Source organism: Lycium ferocissimum, chromosome 2 (genome assembly GCF_029784015.1).
Source record: "Lycium ferocissimum isolate CSIRO_LF1 chromosome 2, AGI_CSIRO_Lferr_CH_V1, whole genome shotgun sequence".
Taxonomy (NCBI): domain Eukaryota; kingdom Viridiplantae; phylum Streptophyta; class Magnoliopsida; order Solanales; family Solanaceae; genus Lycium; species Lycium ferocissimum.
In genome coordinates this window covers 65,655,363-65,676,534 of record NC_081343.1, presented here as the reverse complement: position 1 = coordinate 65,676,534, position 21,172 = coordinate 65,655,363, and the positions used below count along the sequence as shown (strand labels likewise).

Sequence of the window (21,172 nt, the reverse complement as noted above, 5' to 3'; positions counted from 1 at the left end):
TGTCACAACAAATTAAATGGTCTTTTAATTAGTCTCAAAGTCTATTCCGTGTTTTACTAGACTAGACTGGCAAAGAACTCATTCTCCACCAGTATCAGGAAATCCAAGGACTGTCAATGAATTGTAGCTTTTACAAGTTACACGTGTAAACCAGGTGGCTAGGAATCTTTAATAACCAAAACTAGAGCCTCGACATTCTGTCAGTACCACCCCCCCCTCCCTCCCTTTCCCAACAACAAACTAGAGCCATTTTTGCAGTACTCTTGTTAGCACTTTACTAATAGTAAAAATGGTTCTCGCGTTCCTATCCAGCATCGATTAAACAACAAAATGCATCTGTAATTGTGTTTTCTTGTGGAGTTCTCATTTAACAGTTAAAACCAAACGAAACGTCCATCTAAATGTACCCTTGACCGAACACCGAAAAAAGGGCTCTATATATCTCTTACTAGTAGTTGTTTTCTAGTCTTGGTAGAAAAACGATCTGCTAGAAAGAAAAAAAAAAAAAAAAGAACCCAAAACGCACAATCTTAATTCCAATGAAGATAAAAGTAGTTCATCGAAGTTCACCCCCAAATCAAGAAGATAAATCCTACCCAGATATGCCCAAGAAGGAAGTTCTTGATGAGGAACCTGAAAATCAACAACTTGAGTTACCTGATTCTGCAATACCCAAAGACAATTTGAGTCTTGTTGATGCTTCCATCCCAATTAACTCCCTGATTCCCTCTCCTTCCTTGCTGGTATTCTTTTCTTTTCTTTTTCTATTTTGTGTTGTTATTCCCTGTCTTGATTTACTTGAATTGATGTTGGATCTGGCTCAATTGTTTCAGGGTAAAAGAAGAAGGAAGCCCAAGGAGATAATTGATCAGATTCCAACAATTCCCTACAGGAAGAAGAGGGTAATCAAGAAACAGGTCCAATCCAACAATGTGAGATACACTTCTCTTCGTATCACCAATATGCTGCTCTATTCATAAGCAACTATTCTCTTAATTGACCTATGGGTCACATGATATTTGACCAATTTATTGCTATGCTCTAGCTGCAGCTTTTAATCTTGCAATTGTTATGTTTGTTTTGCTGATAAAGTCTGGTGGAAAATTGTGATTTTGGGCAACTCAGTCTGGCAAAATGTCACATCTCCAACTCTCGTTTACAATTAGGATCTCATATCAATTGCGAACCTGCCTAAACTAATGAATGGACCTGGGATATTAACTAACGCGATAACAGGCTGATGTAAAACGAAACCTGGCTACCAAAGTCAACATTTCCCTTAAATTTTGTCCCAGACAACGCTTAGCTTAGTTCCCTAGCCTTTTATTCTGACTGTTCCACCAGGCACTCACATTGGTGATCTTTTCTTTCTGTGATGATTTATTTAGGAACTTCATGAACTGAACTTATGAAAGAGGTTTCTTATTTAGTTCTTTCAGGTTTTCTGTATGCTTACATCTGAAAGTGAACTGGTACTTAATAGGTGTTTGTTCAGTTTAAATAGCTCGGTACAGCATGAATGAAGCTAATCAGGGTTGACTCAAAGTTGATTCAAGTTCATAGGAAATTTGTATTTGCCAAACTAGGATTCCAAGATTGGTCCAGGCCTATCTTAAATGACTTCAGATTATTCCCATTGGCAACTACTATACGGGAGGAAAGGAGCTTTCGGATGTCTGTTATTATTTTCAATAACACAAATAACTTATCATTACTACACAACGTTTGATTCAAGTTCATAGGAAATGCCAAACTAGGAGTCTACGATTGGTCCAGGCCTATCTAAAGTTACTTCAGATTATGTGAGGAAAGGAGCTTTCATATGTCTGTTATTATTTTGAATAACAAAAATAAGTTATCATTATTACACTGGATATATAAGATTTATTACTATATCATTTTTCCTTCCTGTTGCATTCATTAGCTCTCATGGTAGTAATCCCTTTTTCTGGATATATAAGATGTTACTATATCATTTTCCTTCCTGTTGCATTTGACATTCTCTCTGCTTATGCTAATTTTAGGTTCAGAACTTAGTTGTGATCGTACTAAATTTCCTACACTCCCTTATGTTGTTTCTCTTGTTCTTGAGCAGGCAGTAGCTGATGCTGGGTGTAAGTCAATTAGGTTAGTCTTTTCGTAAAATACTTTCTTTGGCTATTCTTCCATAATTGTAATTTGTAAACCTTCGGTATTTGAGAGTGACAGCTATTTGCTTTTTTTCATGAAGCACCAAACAAGAGAGGGCTGCAGCTGATGGTTCTGGAAGTGCTACCCAAATGAAATCAGCAGTCATCATTCGAGCAGATGACCTACTGTCAAGTATTGGAAATGAATATCCCAGTTTCGTGAAATTATTAGTTAGATCACATGTTGGTAGTTGTTTTTGGATGGTAAGTTTTGTCTAAACAACTTAACTTTGACTTAGCAAAGGAATTATTTACTTAACCCTCTAATTTTTGTTCTGTACCATCCATACAATAGGGACTTCCTGTGCCATTCTGCAAGAACCATCTACCAAGAAAGGACACTCAAGTTATTCTTGAAAGCGAGAATGGCGAAGAATTTGAAATAAAATACATTGCTGAAAAGACTGGACTTAGTGCAGGATGGAGAAAGTACGTTGTTGCTCACAAGTTGGTTGAGGGAGATGCTTTAGTTTTTCAACTAGTTGAGCCTACTAGATTCAAGGTGACACTCCAAGTTTCTTTTTATAACATGCTTTTTAACATGCTTTAACTAAGCTTATTGCAATGGTTGTATGACATATGCTTAATCATCTAATATTTTTTTGTTGAATATTTTATTAATCACTCATTTCACATATTTGTTATTTTCTTAAGAAACACCTTAATTGTATAGTTGTATCTTTCTAGGACTTGTACATATAGTGATTTTTGTATGAAGAAAAAAACCCGAAGTCGATAACTTTTATTGGTTTGGTTTACTTGAGAATTGATTTGGGGATTGATTTTTCTTTATCCTGTAAGTTGATCTTGTACAGAAGTGTAGGAGATAACCACGGTTACTTAAGAAGTGGGATTGATTTTCTTTTTCCCGTCTCGTGGCGTATAAGAATGATGTCATCATGTAAAACCAACTTATACACATGTCAATCAAGATTCTGCAACAGGAGTGTGAATTTGTCAGTTGCAGATAGTTTTATTCTTATCAGAAGATTTGGGCAGAATTATGGTTATTGTTGATTAATGCTGGAAAAATATTGAAACTGCTCTTGAGTTTGACTCTAGTCTGTTGATATAATATGTCCTGGAAGACTTTATTACAGTAAACGCTCTTTCAGTTTCAATCTGCAAATTTTGAGGTCAAGAAGGGAGGATTAGAAAAACTAGAGAGAACTCTGGTGGATCACCAGTTTTCTGGCATTGTGCTTCTTGGACAGGATGGAAGTAGTTTAAAAACTAGCGGTGAAGGTGTCCTCTATTGTATTTCCTGAAAACAAAGTCAGAGGGGGAAATTTGATCCTACTGCTGGTCCATTGTGCATCAACATTATCAAAAGTGCAGTAAAAACAATTCTAGAGATAAGTAGTCATTCCAAATTCCTCATGTAAGAACGTACATTAACAAGTATTCTAAACCTATTGTGTAAGGATGGTTCTTGTCCTAAACTGTGATAGAGATGGAAAAACATTGGAGCAAGCAAACATAATCCTTTAAGGAGCTTCTATGTACAAGCCAAGCATCTATTGAGGTATCTTTTGGGAGGAACACATATATGGGCAATACTATTAGTAGAGAAATTACATGTTTTCAACTCAACTTTTGGGTCACAGGGTACCTAAAATTGAGGGTGCAGGTATGCACTTGCTTTTTTTTATTCGTGAAAACAAAAATCCACAAAATATTCTGGATTCTTTTTATGGCACCAAAAGTAAGAGGATAGCTATTAGTGTTGTCAATGAGTGCATCCTTTTATTAATCACTTTACAGGCTTGAGAGGCAATATCTGGTTGAATTAGGGCCATTGAAAAAGCTGCTTTCTCCATTTATTCGAATTGTTATCCAGCTAACAGCATGATAAAATACATTGCAAGTGATTATGGTTTTCATCTTAGGCCTATTATCAGATTTGACATCTCAGTACGAATTCTCACCATGAAGTGAAGCAGAAACGTGGAAATTGAAGAAATGGTTTTCTCACTGCAAATTCACAGATCTTGAGTAGCGATCTTTATCTAAACTTTGTTTCTGAATTCATAGGTCTATGTCATAAGAGCAAATGATCTAAAGGAGGTGGATGGCGCTCTTAGCCTTCTAAATTTGGATGCACCCCTCAAGCAAAGTGATGCAGGTCAGTAAATCAATTTTATTCCCAAAACATTCTGTGAAAACATAATACTATATTTTTTGGTCTTTTCTGGTCCTTCTAAACAACTTGTTTCCAATTTGTCGCATGTCAGAGGGAACTAATGCTCATAACATAAAGAAGCGTCAAAAGAAATCTCTTCCTTTAACTGTTGTGCAAAGGAGAAAGCGAAAGGCGGATCTGAGTAGACAACTTGTTCCACTGGAGGCACAGTCGGGAAATGACAGCGATGAAGTTGCTTCAGAAATTTTAGAGGGCTCGAAGTCCTTTGGACCTGCTGTTAATTTTAGAGACATTAAGAGCCTTGAGGAGTTCCACATTCTGGTGAATGGATTATGCATAGACTCTGAACTTCCTGAACATATAAGGAGAAAGTACTACAAGTTATGCTGCAGTAGAAGTTCTTTTCTTCATGATCGTCTTCTACAAGGCCTTCATTGTAAGCTGGTTGCTGGTATGATATTTGAGGTCATCAACATTGCCGATATGATAAGAGCTTGCACTCTCACCACCCCACGGAAGGAATTCGATATATGGGAGAAGTCACTGAAATCTTTTGAACTTCTGGGCATGAATGTTGGATTTCTGAGGACTCGTCTGCGCTGGTTGCTGAGTCTTGCATTTGACTCGGAAGGCGCTTCGGACACCAAGAGGTACTTGGAAGCTAAAAACGAGTGGTCTCGAGCTGAAGATCAGATACGGAATCTTGAAACGAAACTTGAGGAACTGAAACAAGCTTCTGAAAAATATGGTGCTGATGTTGAGGCTCTGAAATCAAAAGCTGAGAGCTATGAGCTTATGTTCCAAGGAGAAGTCAATGCTCCATGGTAGACTTCTCTATGTTTCTTCGTTATTATATGGTGTATGCAGCAAATCAGAGAGAAGGTAGAAAGGGAGAATGTTGTTAGTATATCCTAGTTTGTACTTAGTAGTAAATATCAATCTGGAAGGGCATGATAATTTTACTTTGACTGCTAAATTCTGCTGTTATTGTTATGAAGTATTATGTAAGCCTGAAAGACCTAGCTAAAAAATTTCAAAGACTGGCGTACAAGCAGTCTAGATTCTATGATAGTTGTTTCAGTTTTGTGCTGCTTGTCCTTATTAGATAGATGATTTTTGGAGAAAAAGATTGCTCTTTTCAAGTTTAGATCAAATATGAAAGTTTCCAAAGGATGTTTGAAATTGTTAAATACAATCACTTAACACTGTATTAACGGAGAAAACTCTTTTAGAACTTCCATGTTGCTGATAGATCACGTACTTTTTAGTGGAGCAATGCTCATATGATAAAATCCAGAATGAGAAGCTCACTTTTGAATCTACATTTATAAATTAGCCAATGGATCGATGGAATAGTAAACAAAATTTCAGTAAATTGAGACTCTTGATTTAAAAAACTTTAGCATATAAACATTAATACTTTATCAAGGCCTTATTAACAGATTAATGACATGTGATTTTCCGGTTCTATCTTTTAAATATTTTTCAGAACAGCTCACAAGTTTTAGAAAACAATAAGTAATAAGAACTTTGAAAAGGAAAAATCTAATCCTAGTAAAAAAATATCTTCAAAAAAAGTTCTGGAATTGGGTGACACGCAAACTATGGCCAAATTCATATCATATAGTGTCGTAGTGACTGCCACTTCTGGTACTTTGCCTAAAAATATTTCAATCATTGACTGGTGGCTCGTAACTGGCTTGACATCAAACCCAACTAGAACCTTGAAACAAGGGGTTATAATGACCACCCCCCTAATTGTGATCTTTTAGCTGTTAGACTGATTTTGCAAAAATGTTAGTGTAATTAGGATAGTCAAGGATTGTGACTAGTTTTTGCTGCCACTATGCGTGCGTAAGTTGATTTTTTTTTTTTTTTGTTTAAACTATAATTTTATTTACATAAAAGGACTGTGAAAGGAAAAAGGGAAAGATGACAATGGCATTTAAATACATACTTACCTTTTATGCGGTACAAAGTCCTTAACAATAAAATGGCTCTTAATACGAAAAGAGCGTAATATAGAGTGAAAAGGAAATAAATACTAAGTAAAGGGAAGAGATTACATGATTGGAGCCCGAAAAAATTATGAGTAAATGGTCTAACATAATCTTTTATAGGTGAATAGAGAAAAATGATTTTACAAAGATCTCTTTTATTTTGTTTTAAGATGCTTACATGTAAAATAAAGATAACTCGGGAAGTTAGAGATAAGCTAAAAAGTAAAATTTGCTATGGAACTTAAAATCAATTGACCCCTGAAATACTAGAAATGTTACATCCAGCGTATATTTCATCATGCAAGCAATATTTCAACAATTTGAAGCAGAATTTTATGAAGTGTTCACTATATCAAGGTACAAGATCGAAAAAAGAAAAAAGAAAAAAAAAGGAAAAGGGTCAAAAATATCCTTCTACTTTGGAAAAAGGCTAAAAATATCCTCCAAACTTGTTTTGGGTCAAAAATGAGACATTTTTTTTTTTTAACTTTTAACACTTTTAGTTCATACTTGGTTCTTATCCTTAAGTTTTCAAATATACATAAGGCAAAACTAAATTATGCTTTAGTTTTTTGTAGGAAATTATCCCTCAAAATAACCCAAAATCATTTTTTTAAACCCGCATAATTCCATCATTTAAACCCGACCCATAAATTTAACTAAATAATAACTTGAGACTTTTTTTTTTTTAAAACTTTTAAGATCACTTTTAGTTCCCCCAATATGTAGGTTTGAAGTTTGAGGGAATTGGTCTTGGGAATAAGGAGATCTTATGAGTTATTATTTAGTTAGATTTCTTTATTTTATGCTTGAGTTTAAATGATGGGCAAAACTTAAAGACCACAAATATGAGGGGCAAAATTTAAAAGATTTTGGGTTATTTTGAGAGATAATTTCATTCCCCCAATATGTAGGTTTGAAGTTTGAGGAATTGGGGGAATAAGGGGATCTTATGGGTTATTATATTTGAAAACTTTAGGTGATTTGAGAGATGAGAGGGTATATTTTTTATCAAAAAAAAAAATAAGCAAATTCCCTAGGCTAGATAGAGATTTCCTACATATTTTCAAAAGGAAAAGGTAATACGTTTAAATGAAATGATACGATCAAACCTTTTTTAATGGCGGCGTTTGTCCTTTTTTCAAATTGAAAAGATTAATAAATTACTATTAAATCCATAACTAGTTGTACTAAAAAAAAAATTTAAATAAAAACATGGAGAGCAAATTCCCTAGACTAGATAGAGATTTCCTACATATTTTCAAAAGGAAAAAGGTAATACGTTCAAATGAAATGTAATTCCTTTTATATTTTTGTACAAAGAAACTTGTCTATAATTGCTAAATGTCATTCAAAATTTTATTTCTCATCTTTTGGCTACCATTAAAAATTGGAAAGACTAATAAATTACTATTAAATCCATAACTAGTTATACTATACAGATAAAGAATTACTCTAAGGAACATATGCATTTAAAATTAATTGATAATTTAAATATTTCAAGTTTGACATAAGAATTCTATAATTGTAGATTGTTTCGTAAATTCTAGTCTTTGTTGATAATATATGCTGGAATTGACGAAAAAATTTGTCAAACTTTTGGTAAGGAAAGGAATTCAGCGATAATGTGGCTTTCTTTTAAAGGTTGTTAAGAATTAATTATTAATGTTGTTAGGTTGGTTGTTGTTGTTGTTGTTGTTGTTGATTCTTCGTTAAATTCTCAGCCCAAGTAAGGCCTAAAAGTCGTTATTGATGGCTTATTTTTATCTCACCCCAATTAATAGTTGACTCTTAATAATAGCTTCTTATTTTTATTATGCACAACATATTTTTATTACGAAATATTATTACTCAATATTTGAGTATGACTATTATAGAGAGGTAATTTTACAGAGAGTGTCTGCACGCTTTAATGAATGACACTGGTGTTATAGAGAAGTAGAATATAACATGAAAAATCGGTTCTCGAAAAAATCAGGCTATTATAATGAAATATTATTATAACGAATGATAATTATAGAGAAGTTTTACTCTATAAGCACAAGAGTATACATATAAGATTTGAAAACGTTAAGCCTAGCATAGTTAGCCAGAATTACCTTAACTCGAAAAGACATGTACCAAACATGTTAAAGAAAACATTGATACAAAAGTTCATTTGATTTTACAAAGATTCCAAATAAATAGGGAAGTTTCTTTAGTACTATTATTATTGCTGAAAGTGAAATAAGAGTGTATCAACTGTAGCAAACAGTAACAAAATTATTGTGGGGGCTGTGGAAAAAGATACTCTAGTGGAAAAGAGGAAGCTTCTTTGCAAAATGGTTTCTGAGTTTCCAAGTACGTTTTGACCGGCAGCTCCCACGCTGTGAACATTATGAGCCCGTTTGGATTGGCTTATTTTTTAAGCACATATTTTTTTACGAAATATTTTACTAAAATTTGTTATGTAATTTCCTCGAACCGCTTTTTTGAGTGTTTAGGTAGAATGTTGTTATATAGAAGTAGAATATTGAAAAATCGGTTATCGAAAAAATTTGTCTTAAAATAAGTTTTACTTAAAAATAATTATACAATAAGATTTGAAAACGTTAAGCCATTTAAATTACCTTAACTCGAAAAAAACATGTATAAGAAAAATACAAAAGTTCATTTGATTTTTTACAAAGATTAAAAAAATAGGGAAGTTTCTTTGACTATTATTATTGCTGAAAGTGAAATAAGAGTGTATCAACTTATTTTTGTGGGGGCTTAAAAGATACTCTAGTGGAAAAGAGGAAGCTTCTTTGCAAAATGGTTTCTGAGTTGCCAAGTACGTTTTGAATCCAAACGGGCTCTATATGTCAAACTGTAATATTCAAATGCACATTTATCAATTCTGAGTCAGATTCAAATTGGTAAAAGTGAAATTTATTTTGGAGTTTTGTGTTTCTTCCTCATCCAGCTGTTCCCCCTCTGTCATTTTGACCCCTTGACTTCCATATCTATTTTTTAATATCAACAATAACAATAAAAAAATACTATAGTTGAAGAAAAATAAGGAATGATATTTAATGTACCTTAGTACTAGTACTAGTATTTTGGAAGCAGAGAAGAATTCACTAGTATTTAAATAGCATGTCAACTTAATGCTCGAAAACAATAGTAATCAATGAGTAGAATGGATTGAAATCAAGAATTTCATTGCAAGGGAAAAAGCCAAGATGTTTTCTCATCGATCTTCTCTCATCCTAAAATTGATCGCTTGTCCAAGTAGGGGTCGCCTTCTCAATCATTATTAGCCGAAATGCCCTATAGCTGTCATTTCATCTGAAAATCATACAACCTAGATACCATTTGATTCAACAATCTCATTTGTTCATAAGAATAAAGCCAAAAACTCCCAACTTCTACATATTTAAATAATTTGATTGAATCAAATAGCAAAAAGAACACAATAGCTCTAAAAATATAGTAAATGATCAGAACTAAAATCCAACAAATCAGAATCTATATGATTCTCTTAAACTTCAAAACTAAAAGCATAAGCCACTGTGACATTTGCATCCCCAAGATACCTTCTAAAATCTAGTTACTGCCCTGCTCCTCATACTTTCCATTAAAACGAAAGTCCATATCCCTTCCACTACCAGACCCATTGTATACTTCCTGCGAAAGAACATAAGACAAAATACATATCAAATACTGGATTTTTACTAGATTTTTTTCCTCTCTTAGTTCCTAATTTTTGCATAAATAAACATACCTGGGAATTCTTGCTGCCATTAGCCAGCTCTTCAGACCTCTTGTCTTCATTTTTCTTGTCGATTTTCTTGGACCCAACATGAGATTTTTTAAGGCCTAATAGACCCTTCCACCTAGTAGAACTCTTGGGTATCCTCAAGGTAAACTCATCATCATTGTCATCATTGAGGAGTTCATCACGAAGAGTAGTTTTCTGAGAGTGTCCACTAGAGCAACCTTCTTTAAAGGGCAACAACCTACCCTTAGAGAAAAGTTCGTCAGCACTAATCATGGAATAATTAGTGACAGAGAATTCAAAGTCAGAGGAAACAGGTGCATCTCTATAAGACCTTTCATTCTTCATGATCATATGTTGTCGATGGTGAGAAGAAGAAGAATTAGTATTTGAGTCGATGAAGTCATTGGAGAAGGAAATTCTAGGACTCATTGAATAAAGTTGTTTGTTGTGATCATCAGAGTTATTTTGGTTGTACATTTCTAAGCATGCCATGAAGAGGAGTGACTACTACTACTCTTTCAAACAGGACATATTGGTAGTACTGTTGTGAGTGTGTGAGGTGGTATTGCAAAATAAGAACCCAACCACCCCTGGCCACACCCCTCACTACTTCTAATTCTTGCTTCAATAAATTCTTAGGGGGACCCTCTTTCTCTGTTACTACCCACCACTACATGTCTGTATTTATATCATCAGGAGTATAGGCCCTGTGGTCTTGGAGGGGTGGAGGAGAGGCTCTTTTTTCTTTTCCCCTTTATGCGTTTTGGACCCGTTTGGCCATGAGAATTTTTCACTTTTTTCCGGAATTGTTTTTCACTTTATTTGAAAATTAGCATTTTGTCATGAAAATTTCAAATACAACTATACAACTTCATGGAAAGCAATTAGAACCGTGTTTTCACTTTCAGCACATTCAAACAACCAAATATTTTTTTGCACAAACTATAACCAAACACAACTCCATTTTCAACTCCTACTTCAAAATTCCAAATAAAGTGAAAAATATTTGGTTTTCATGGCCAAATGCCTACTTAGTATCCAAAATTTATTAGCTAGACTAATTTAATTAATGAGGGATCAAAATACTTTGCAACAAACTCCTATGTTCTTTTACTACGGCATCTCTGAACAAGTTTCTTGATAACAAGTCTAAAGGTAAATTAACATTTGTTTGATGTCAACTTTCAAGAGTAATTCATTATATTGATTAAATTTAAATAATGTAACGTATTTTGTAACAAATATAACCGTGATGGAGGACTCATTTGGGGAACTGGAAATTTATGTTTGGGACCCTGGTTAAAAGAAGGAGCATGAGCACTTTGTGAGGATGCCTATATATATAATAAGATATAACTTATTAGGGCTATCTTAGTGAAGTAATCTCTTTATTTTCTTAGTTGTTTAGATTAATTCTAAAACCTCCTCCCTTCTTTCTTTTTATTTTCTTCTTCTTCCTTTCGAAGATTTGATTACTAGTTTTTGGAGATGAACTCTAATGTCTGTGTGTGTAATTTCAATTATCTATTTCAATATAATATGCATTCACTACATATTCTTTCTTTAATAGGATCACACTATATTTATCGATTTTTACATTGAGATTCATGGACATAACAAACGTCTTTTTCCTTAAGATTGAAATAAGAGACTATCTTAGAACACTAAGAATATCTCATTTTGAAAATGCTCCTTATTGAGAATTTTTCTATTTTTAATTTAAACCTAAAATATCTGGTTATGAGTGAAAGAATGATGGGGGTTGGGGTTTAGCGCAAAAGATAGGAGGGGTGTGAGAGGGGATGTCTTGTAGAGTTTTGACTATATGTTGGATGTACATGGACATCAAATCAAAGATGTGATGGTTTTTGGCTAGACATGTTTTTGGGATTGAGCGATAAATGTAGTGTGCTTTTTCCTCTGACCACTAAATCTTGGATAGAATCCGATGGAGAAGGAAGCCAATTTGTCACTTCATTATGTTTTTCATTCAATGCCCCTTTCTTAGAAGTTTTCTTCTCTTAGCTGAATGACATTTCTTTTTCATTATCTTTTCTACGTGCCGTTATATAGTGTTTCGTGCATTCATTCCCAAAATCAATTCCTTGTAATTGATTGGGATATAAAAAGTTGGAAAATTTATTTCGGCTTTTAAGTGCCCATCCAGTGTATCTGTGTATCAGTGTATGTCCAAATTAAATTTGAACTATTAATAGAGAAATAGGCAGAAAATTTGACCATTCTTTAGTACATCAAACATTCAAACTTTGGTCGTGGATGAGGCATGGATTCATACAATATTTTTAAAATAGAAAAAGTCAGTGATATACACAAAGTGAAAGGGTGGGGTCTTGGCAGGATATGAATCTCCAAGATTCAAAGACAAGAGAGTAATGGTGATAATAAAGGGGAGGGGTCATTGGGTTTGTCAACAGCTTAAAAATGTTTTAAATGCAAATAGCTAAGACAGGCAGAGAGAAATGCAGATAATCAGAGCACAAAGGGTGAAAGGGGAGCTTGGCTTTTGCTTACAGAATTCAGAAAGATGCTGCAGATGGCATCCATGGGTTACTATGGTTGACTCACCTTTGACTTGTATTTTACTAGTAGCACTGATGAATGAGCTGGCCTGGGGGTCACGTGATCTTGATCTATAAAACAGCATTAACTCTTTTGACTCAGTTTTAAACTATGTAATTAAACTTCGGGTCATCTCATTATATGATCATGGACAATACTTTTCTCATGAGCTAATTTTTTGGATCGAGCTATGTGAAGGTTCATTCCATAGCACAAGATAGAATATGACAACTAGTTTAATTTGTAAAATCATTTAATTTTCTATTATGTTAATGATTTAAATATGCTCATTTGTGATTTAGGCAGCTTGAGGATAGGACAAGTTGGGATGCAGCTTTTGCAGATATTCAAAGGTTAGAACTTTGAAATGAGGGGTCAAAAGTAGATTATATTAATCAAAGCTCAGAAATATAATAGGCACGCGTTTTGTGTTTCAATTCAGAGCAATTAAAGGGCACCAAATGGATCAGTCAAAATAAAGTACTCTGGATTTACATCAGATAGTAAGCTCAGAGTTCCTCGAGCTGTTCACAGTTCACTATCTTCCAATCCTTTTAATTAGTGCAACATGCCAATAACTCTATAGGTTGTTTGGTTTACTTACCAGTTATGTTGTAATTATAATGCAGTAATTGTTCAATGATTAATGATGAAAAAATTGTTAAAACACATCATATTCTATCCTATATAAAATACTTGCATAACTTAATACGGGTATTATTTAATACTATGATGTATCAATTTTTTTTCTTATGCAGTCAGCTAGATACTGTATAATCTTATGTTGAATTTATGCTAGGATTAATTATGTAATACCACCAAAATCGGAATAGACTACTACATTAGTATAAATCAATTCGCCTTAGAAATATTCCTTATTTCTTATCGATTCCTATCAAAAAGAAAACTAAAAGAATCACCGGTTGGAGAATTCTTTTTATTAGGTAGGTATAAATTAATAAAGTTTGATATAAACATCGGATTTGAATAAGTATTTTCATTCATACACCAAATGATTTAAAAGAAAAATAACATGATAAAAAGGAAGGTCATTCCTGTACACAAAACATCCTACATTTACAAGTCAGGAAAGCCCGAGCTCCAACGGACTGTGATACACCGATACAGTTTATCCATTCCAACAAAAAGCAATAACTACTCAAACCAGTGACCTACAGGTGAAACGAGCATTTAAAAAAAAAAAAAGAGAGAGAGAGAGAGAGAGAGAAAAGAATAACGCACTCATTTTTAGAGTTAAGGGGCTTGACATAATTGACAGCATACAGGCAGAATGGAAATAGAAAATGTACCCCAAAAAAATGGATTTAGAAAACTGCAACCAAACAACCCTTCTAAACTATACATTGTCGCGAGATTTTTTTTGGTTGAATGCCTAGGTATGGTCATTCCCTGCAGGTCCTTAAATTCGTTGGGTAACGAGTAATGCGATATTTAGTGAGTACTGTGATATTTTTAGTAAGAGTGAAAGTTAGTATTGGATTTAGAGATTGATGGCAACAGCTCGGGCTGCCGTATACAAATTGGAAACGAAATCTGATGTATATGTATGTAATGAGCTGCATATCAGGAAAAAAAGATGCTTGGAAACAAGTTATTTGTATCATGCCAAGGAATTTGACTTATTCGTCCATTTCCAAATGAGTAGACCGAGTTGTTCTAATCTATGGAAGCTTGTGACAAGACCTCTCATGAAAAATTAGGGGAAATGTTATTTTCATAGGAAATCAGTATCTATTCATTCATGGAACTTGCACTGATCTATTCATATAAATGGATGTTGTATGATTTCCTCTCCTGAACTGCTAATTAAGTAGGAAGAATCTGGTAATTAGGGGAATAATGTATATGAGAAATAAAAATATTTATTTCACCCTTCAATTGAATTAGCAAAAGCAACAATATCCCCTTACTGTACAATACAGATCCCAAACGTATATGATCAAGTGATACCAGCTAAGCCTACAGGTTTACGTACCTAAATAGGAGTTGTTTTCTTTACTTCGAACAAAAACCAAAGAGAAAGAAAAAAGGAAAAAAAAAACTTGATAGCTACTCCCTCTATCCCAATTTAAGTGACCTACTTTTATTTTTAATCTGTCCCAAAAAAAATGTTAACTTTCTATAATTAGAAATAACTTAACTTTAAAATTCTCTTTTTACCCTTAATGAAATGATATATAGCCACACAAATTTCTAAAATTTTTTGCCCTCAATTACAAATTTCAGAAGTCCTTTCATTCGTAAACTTTGTGTCAAATCAAATGGTGTCACATAGATTGAGTCATATTGAGTATATGTTCAGATAAAAACGGATCACAATTGTTTCCCCATTCTAATGCTGTGGGAGAATTTGTAATGACAGACAAGAAGCTGCTCAAATCTGGGTTGTTTCCGTCCACTTACATAAATTTGCTAAATTGAAGGACCTGCTTGTACCTGATGTTATGTACTTGGTGCAGATTCTGCACCTAATCTTGTAGTTATTGGACTTAATTTTCATGTGCAAACGCTGTTGGGCCCAAACGAGCAGCTTTTCACTCATTGATGGGCCTCCCACGAGCTGAACCAAATCTGCAGGCCCTGCAGTGTCTCTATATGCACGGGCGGAGCTATCCTTGTTCAATGAGAGTCAATTGATACTCTTCCAAAAATTGTATATTATATAAATAGGTCAATTATTTTGATGTATATAACGATATGTTGAATTCCTTAGCCTCTTTTTATAGTTATCTTTTTACATTATGAATTCTCTTAGTGAAAAAATCTTGACTCCATCCCTATCTGTAATTTTGTATATATAGATATTAGAGAATATTTAAAAGTTCTATACAAATTCCATGCAGTCGAAGGTTATTCTGAAGGAAGCGACAAGGCAATTTCCCAGATGGGGCAGTTTCTTTTGCCTCTTGGAAGCTACGTATTGCTTGGTAAAGATTTTGAATGCACCCTTTTATGCTTGGACTACTAATTTTGAAGCTTGTGCGCGATTAATTTGTTATTGATAAGATCAAGAAAAAGTAGATTAAATTATTTAAGCTCAAACCCAACGTATACCTGTTTCTCATTTCACGTGGACACAGCTTGAAGACTTAATTGAGAAGCATCCTTTTATTGTACTAAAAGAATAAGGTACTGGTCAAAATATTTTAGTGAATAAGTGAGTTCCGATCCGGTGCTTGGATTGCGCATTGAAATGCTCAATTCTTACTCACACGAATGTTATTATAAATTTGTTACATTTGAATACTAACCTTTAACACCACCAGACTTATTGTACACTCTAATTTGTTAAAATTAACTTGAAAAATTAGACCATATCGGAAAAAAAAAAAAAATTGAACGAGGTATAATTTTTCTCACCGTAGTGCAAGTCACCTTAATAAAATTTCAATTCTTACAAGATATCTTGGGAATAATGTTTTAGATACGTATTTGACATTTTAATATGTCTTGAAACTGATGTTTTGCACCCGTTAAATTAGGACATTGTACCATTTACCAAGAGGAACTTCATTCATTTGCTTCAAATTAAACTTGCTCTAGAAAGAAATATAATGTATCCATCGGTTCATCAAGACTACGGCAAATTCTCTGGTACTGAAGGGTATCATCCAGGCCCTATGAAACAACCTTATGCTCCTCCCTATGCATCTGCCGCCGGTATGCCAGTGCACTCTCCGGCAGCCACCACGGCGCCGTGGTCAACCGGTCTTTGCCACTGCTTTGATGACCCTGCTAACTGTTTGGTTACTTGTGTTTGTCCTTGTATCACCTTTGGACAGATCTCTGAAATACTAAACAAAGGAACTACTTGTAAGTGTCAAATTTATGTTAATATGATATTCTGATGCGTTTTTGTTTTAAGTGTGTGTTTAGTACGCCGAAAGTCATTTTTCTAGACAAATTGTTTTCATGAGAGAAATCATTTGAATGTTTGTTACGAGAAAATACGAAACGAAAGTCATTTTCCTTACAACTATTCAGACTTTATATTGCATACTATTTGTTGACGAATAAAGTGGGTCACCCTCTTGTTGGCCTAACACTTAGTAAGCGTTTGGCCATGCGATATGAAATGATGATTTCATATTTTGATTTCAAATCAGCGTTGTTTATGCAATTTGCACAAAATTTCAACTTCAACTTCATATGATGAGTTTAAACCCTAAATTCTCTAAAAAGGCATGATTTGAGATTCCAAATCATAATTTCAAATTATTTTAAATATAGAACTTGACCCATAAGTTTATATTTTGTAGAAAACATCAGTAAGTTGGTTGATATATTTATCAATCGTGTTTACCAACAATTTATATCAAATATTAAAAGATCTGCAAGTTGGTATTATATTTATAACAAATTTACCATTTATCAACTGCATTTACTTATACAACTCATGTTCAATTTTCCTTTTTATTAAACTAATGTCCGATCACTTGATGTTGTATTTTTTAGAAAGGCATTCTAGTATCATGGTATTAATTTTGTTATGAACTATAATTTGCTCGATTGTATAGGAATTGAGAAAGTTTTGACGGTTTTCACAACTTGTGGGTTTTTTATGTCTATTAAAAAAAATGCAACTTAAGAAATCTAAATTGCATGTCCAACAAAACTTTAACTTCAAATCACGGATTTCATATCATGTCCAAACAGCTCCTTAGACATTATCATTATCCTCTAACATTCAAAAAGTTTTATCAAAATACTCTTTGATTCGATACAATTATGTATTAATATCAAAAGTCACTAATGCTTACATTAGGATAGGTTGTCTACATCACACCCCTTGGAGTGCGGTCCTTCCCCGAACCCTGCTAACGCGGGATGCTTTGTGCACTGGATGTCCTTTCTTCTTACTTTTTATTCTATATACAAACATTTTCTACTTGTTAATCAAACACCCAAAAAAAAAATTAAGAATAAAATTTCTATAAAAAGAATCTTTGTAATTTTTTTAATTTTTTTTAAGAAATTGTCGTCCTCGTACCGATCTTTGTATTGAACTAAGTTCATGATATTGTGTTGGCATTGATGATAGCATGTGCGGGTAGAGGTGCGTTATATGGTTTGCTGGGACTGACAGGATTTCCAAGCCTATATTCCTGCTTCTATAGGTCCAAAATGAGAGGGCAATATGATCTGGAAGAGGCACCTTGTGTTGATTGTCTTGTACACGTTTTCTGTGAACCTTGTGCTCTTTGCCAAGAATACAGAGAGCTTAAGAACCGTGGCTTTGATATGGGAATAGGTAAATTATCTCACATTTCGTTTTAAATCTTCAAGTATCTAAGTTTATGCACTTACAATTATGCACAATCACGTAATCTCTAAAGTAAATATTTAGATAAATACTTATCGATCTATAATAGATTAAAATATATTGATAGTGGAAAAATCTTTATATTGTAAGTACATAAACTAAAATCCTGAATCTAATAGGTTAGTTTTTTAAAGGAGTATATATTTTCGCGACATTGACAATAATGCATTGGAAATGTGTTGTAGGGTGGCAAGCTAATATGGAAAGACAAAGCAGGGGAGGGGCAGTTACCATGCCCCCTTATCATGCAGGCATGACCAGGTGAAATATTTACTTTTGCGGTTGGTAATTGGAATTTGGATGTACTTAATTAAGGGATTAGTATCCTGCAGCCAAATTGTTTCTTATGGCAACTGATTCCCTTGTAATAAGATGATTTAACTTTGACAAGCTTTAGAATTAAGAAGTGTCAAGCTGGCAATATGTTATTTAGTTTGAAATTATATTTTGATTTAAATTTATATATGCTAACAGTATAACATAAAATGCGATTGCACTATTCCTTGTTGAGCGTATTCTAAGCTTTTCATTATTTTTTCCTTTTTATGGGTATATCACTTTTCATTATTCTCGTTACTGTTAAAGATCAAACTCTTATGAGTTTTGACCTAAGCTAGTTAAGTTTGAAAACGCCTACCACCTATGGCAAGTAAAATAAAGGGAAAAAATAGAGAAACAAGAAAGATCAAGAAATAGGAAAAGGAAGATACATACCACTGTCCTATTCTGATATATAGATCAGTATACAAGAGTAAAAACAGATAAACATATTACTTTCTAGTAAACAGTTTTAATTGATATAGTTTCATCCTCCTCATCAATACCAATCAACTCTCTAGCTCTCTGGGCTTGCATCATCCAATCTGTTCTACTCAACACAAAAACCATGAGACATGCACAAACACCTTGAGCAGCCAACAAGCCCAAGAAAAGGCCCAACAAGTCCATTTTCATAAAAAAGCCCAATATAATTGCCAGAGGCAACCCAACCCCATAGAAAGAGCCCAAGTTTATATGAACAGCCAAAGCTGGCCTTGCACTTCCCCTCAAAGCACCACAACCGGTGGTCTGTGGGCAGTTGCCCAATTCACACAACCCCACGACCGGCATCGCCGCCGCTGTCAGTGACAAAATCGCCTCGTCATCCGTAAAAGCCTTGCCCCAAGCATTTCTAAATGTTGTCATAAAAAGCATTGCTATGAAGCTAGTAAATATAGCACATAAAGTTGCTACATGACATGAAGTCTTTGCTTTACTAGGTTGGTTTGCCCCTAACTCATTTCCAACTCTTGTGGAAACAGCCAAACTTAGTGCCGATGGAAATATATAAGCAAGTGAAGTTGCCTGTATTAGAATTCCCATAGTAGACACCGCCTCTGCAGCATTAAAAAGTACCCCTGATAACAATATCATCAATTCATACCACCACCACTCTAAGCATACAGAAATGCAGCTAGGAACTGCAAGACTCAAAATTGGTTTCCACCCATCAAAACATTCAGCTGACCAACCTTGCCAAGATTTTCTATGAACACCAGAAAGATTAACATAAAGAAAAAGAACAATGAGTAGATTGAAATCAGCTATCACCACAGCCATAGCGACGCCTTTAATGCCAAGGCCAAGGTTATAGATAAGGATATAGTTGATAGGTGCATGCAGGGCAAGTGAAAAAGCAGCACTAAAAGTAAGAGGGAAAGTGACATTCTGAGTTCTCAAGTAGATTTTGAGAGGATTGATAAGGGATTGAAAGAAAAGATCAGGAAGACAGAATGCTAGATAAGTAGAAGCAATTGATGAAATGGTTGGATCTTGGCCACATAAAAGAAGTAAAGGTTCGATCTTTAGCCACAAGAGACAAATGGGGATGGATGAAAATAACAGAATCAAGATTGTACGTTGTAGAGTTTGACCCATTAGAGGCCATTGCTTAGCACCCCAAGCTTGAGAAGATATAGCCTCCATACCCATAGCAAGACCAGAAAGAACAGAGTAGCCAGTGATATTTGCTATGCCAATAGATAAAGATCCACCAGCAAGTTCTTCTTTACCTAATCTACCCATGAACAGCATTGATATCATTGATTTTCCATATATAAGCAATCCAGCAGCAATGATGGGAAATGCTATTGAATATAGCAACTTGATCTCTTCCGCAACCTAGAATCAAATATTAAAATTAATGTCAAGATTCAATGGCCATTTAAGTTCTAAACATTTTTTTCTTTAAAGGAGTTAAAAAGGCTAACCTCTGAAATGGTTGGTGGATGCTTTTTTTCTTGTTCATGAGTTGATTTCAACATAGGAATACTGGGATCATTCAGCAGAGGTGTTGTTGAAGTTGCTAGAGCCATCACAAGTTTATAAATGCAGATATATATATATATATATATATGAAGTATGTCTTCTTGCTTTGTGACTTATATGTACTAGAGAAACAGTGTAACTAGAAAGGACTCAGTGAAAGTACAAGGGGAATAGACATTCTAATCTTCTCAATGAAAAAGAATGAAGCGACAGAGTAGATGGGGTGGTCGTGTGTTGTGATAGCAAATTAGAAATATATATAGATAAGAGAATCCAAGTTCATCAGGCTTTGGAATGACTAGTAGTAAGTAGTTTCAAATTCTATTTAATGAGCAAATGTACATAGTGTTGATATGTACACAGTGGGTTCGGTGGTTTAAAATGGAGAGAGTGAGACAGAGGAAAGATAAGGTGGAAGGTGTACATGGGGAAGAACTTTGTCCGTTCTCGACTTGAATCCAAATCTTTGTTGGATTTCATGCAAATGCCAAATTTCAGTAAGCTGTCATCACTACTCTTCGTCATTAGATTCTCTGCCTTCTGTGCTTCTCATTATTACTAGTTCTTTTTCACTTTAAACTTTTATTGGAGTAATATCTTCACACTATCATTTCTTCTCGCCTGCCTAGCTTAATTCTTGGTAGGGGCGAGTTATTTAGTTTCTTTGATGATCAGATGTAATGAATATTCGATAAAATAATTAGGATGCACGCAAATTGACTCAAACATCATCGTTAACAGAAATATTAAAATATAGTGAAATAATTTTTACACTATCAAATTATTTATAAGTCAACTACTATCCATAGTAAATGAGAATCAGTACTTGGGGGGACAAAGATGAAGTAACTTGCAACAACTAGTTAG

At 34.1% G+C, this 21,172-nt stretch overlaps 4 protein-coding genes across 4 annotated transcripts; 2 read left to right on the top strand and 2 right to left on the bottom strand.

Annotated features, from left to right (window-relative positions):
• Positions 1 to 250: 250 nt before the first annotated feature.
• On the top strand, positions 251 to 5,416 carry LOC132046871 (B3 domain-containing protein Os01g0234100-like). The gene is made up of 7 exons (XM_059437676.1): positions 251 to 743; positions 834 to 932; positions 2,096 to 2,127; positions 2,231 to 2,393; positions 2,485 to 2,691; positions 4,224 to 4,314; positions 4,424 to 5,416. Exons 1-7 carry the CDS (start codon positions 540 to 542, stop codon positions 5,158 to 5,160), a joined length of 1,533 nt encoding a protein of 510 aa, XP_059293659.1. The 5' UTR covers positions 251 to 539; the 3' UTR covers positions 5,161 to 5,416.
• A 4,190-nt stretch (positions 5,417 to 9,606) lies between these two features.
• On the bottom strand, positions 9,607 to 10,747 carry LOC132046870 (uncharacterized). The gene is made up of 2 exons (XM_059437675.1): positions 10,078 to 10,747; positions 9,607 to 9,980 (listed from the first exon to the last, which is right to left on the bottom strand). The coding sequence occupies exons 1-2, from the start codon at positions 10,564 to 10,566 to the stop codon at positions 9,900 to 9,902; spliced, it is 570 nt and encodes a 189-aa protein (XP_059293658.1). The 5' UTR covers positions 10,567 to 10,747; the 3' UTR covers positions 9,607 to 9,899.
• Positions 10,748 to 15,594: 4,847 nt separating this feature from the next.
• On the top strand, positions 15,595 to 18,504 carry LOC132048327 (cell number regulator 2-like). The gene is made up of 3 exons (XM_059439233.1): positions 15,595 to 16,488; positions 17,717 to 17,926; positions 18,184 to 18,504. Exons 1-3 carry the CDS (start codon positions 16,230 to 16,232, stop codon positions 18,261 to 18,263), a joined length of 549 nt encoding a protein of 182 aa, XP_059295216.1. The 5' UTR covers positions 15,595 to 16,229; the 3' UTR covers positions 18,264 to 18,504.
• A 201-nt stretch (positions 18,505 to 18,705) lies between these two features.
• LOC132046869 (protein DETOXIFICATION 48-like) lies at positions 18,706 to 20,966 on the bottom strand. Its single transcript, XM_059437674.1, has 2 exons — positions 20,248 to 20,966; positions 18,706 to 20,158 (listed from the first exon to the last, which is right to left on the bottom strand). Exons 1-2 carry the CDS (start codon positions 20,350 to 20,352, stop codon positions 18,776 to 18,778), a joined length of 1,488 nt encoding a protein of 495 aa, XP_059293657.1. The 5' UTR covers positions 20,353 to 20,966; the 3' UTR covers positions 18,706 to 18,775.
• Between the last annotated feature and the right edge of the window lie 206 nt (positions 20,967 to 21,172).

Bases quoted from the DNA above. Each gene is read 5' to 3' on its own strand.
- LOC132046871 (XM_059437676.1), top strand. From the start codon at position 540: ATGAAGATAAAAGTAGTTCATCGAAGTTCACCCCCAAATCAAGAAGAT. The intron at 933-2,095 runs GTGAGATACACT...GTTCTTGAGCAG, and splicing joins AACAGGTCCAATCCAACAAT to GCAGTAGCTGATGCTGGGTG. The intron at 2,692-4,223 runs GTGACACTCCAA...CTGAATTCATAG, and splicing joins TTGAGCCTACTAGATTCAAG to GTCTATGTCATAAGAGCAAA.
- LOC132046870 (XM_059437675.1), bottom strand. From the start codon at position 10,566: ATGGCATGCTTAGAAATGTACAACCAAAATAACTCTGATGATCACAAC. The intron at 9,981-10,077 runs GTATGTTTATTT...GTTCTTTCGCAG, and splicing joins ATGGCAGCAAGAATTCCCAG to GAAGTATACAATGGGTCTGG.
- LOC132048327 (XM_059439233.1), top strand. From the start codon at position 16,230: ATGTATCCATCGGTTCATCAAGACTACGGCAAATTCTCTGGTACTGAA. The intron at 16,489-17,716 runs GTAAGTGTCAAA...CATTGATGATAG, and splicing joins ACTAAACAAAGGAACTACTT to CATGTGCGGGTAGAGGTGCG. The intron at 17,927-18,183 runs GTAAATTATCTC...AATGTGTTGTAG, and splicing joins TGGCTTTGATATGGGAATAG to GGTGGCAAGCTAATATGGAA.
- LOC132046869 (XM_059437674.1), bottom strand. From the start codon at position 20,352: ATGGCTCTAGCAACTTCAACAACACCTCTGCTGAATGATCCCAGTATT. The intron at 20,159-20,247 runs GTTAGCCTTTTT...ATTTGATTCTAG, and splicing joins ATCCACCAACCATTTCAGAG to GTTGCGGAAGAGATCAAGTT.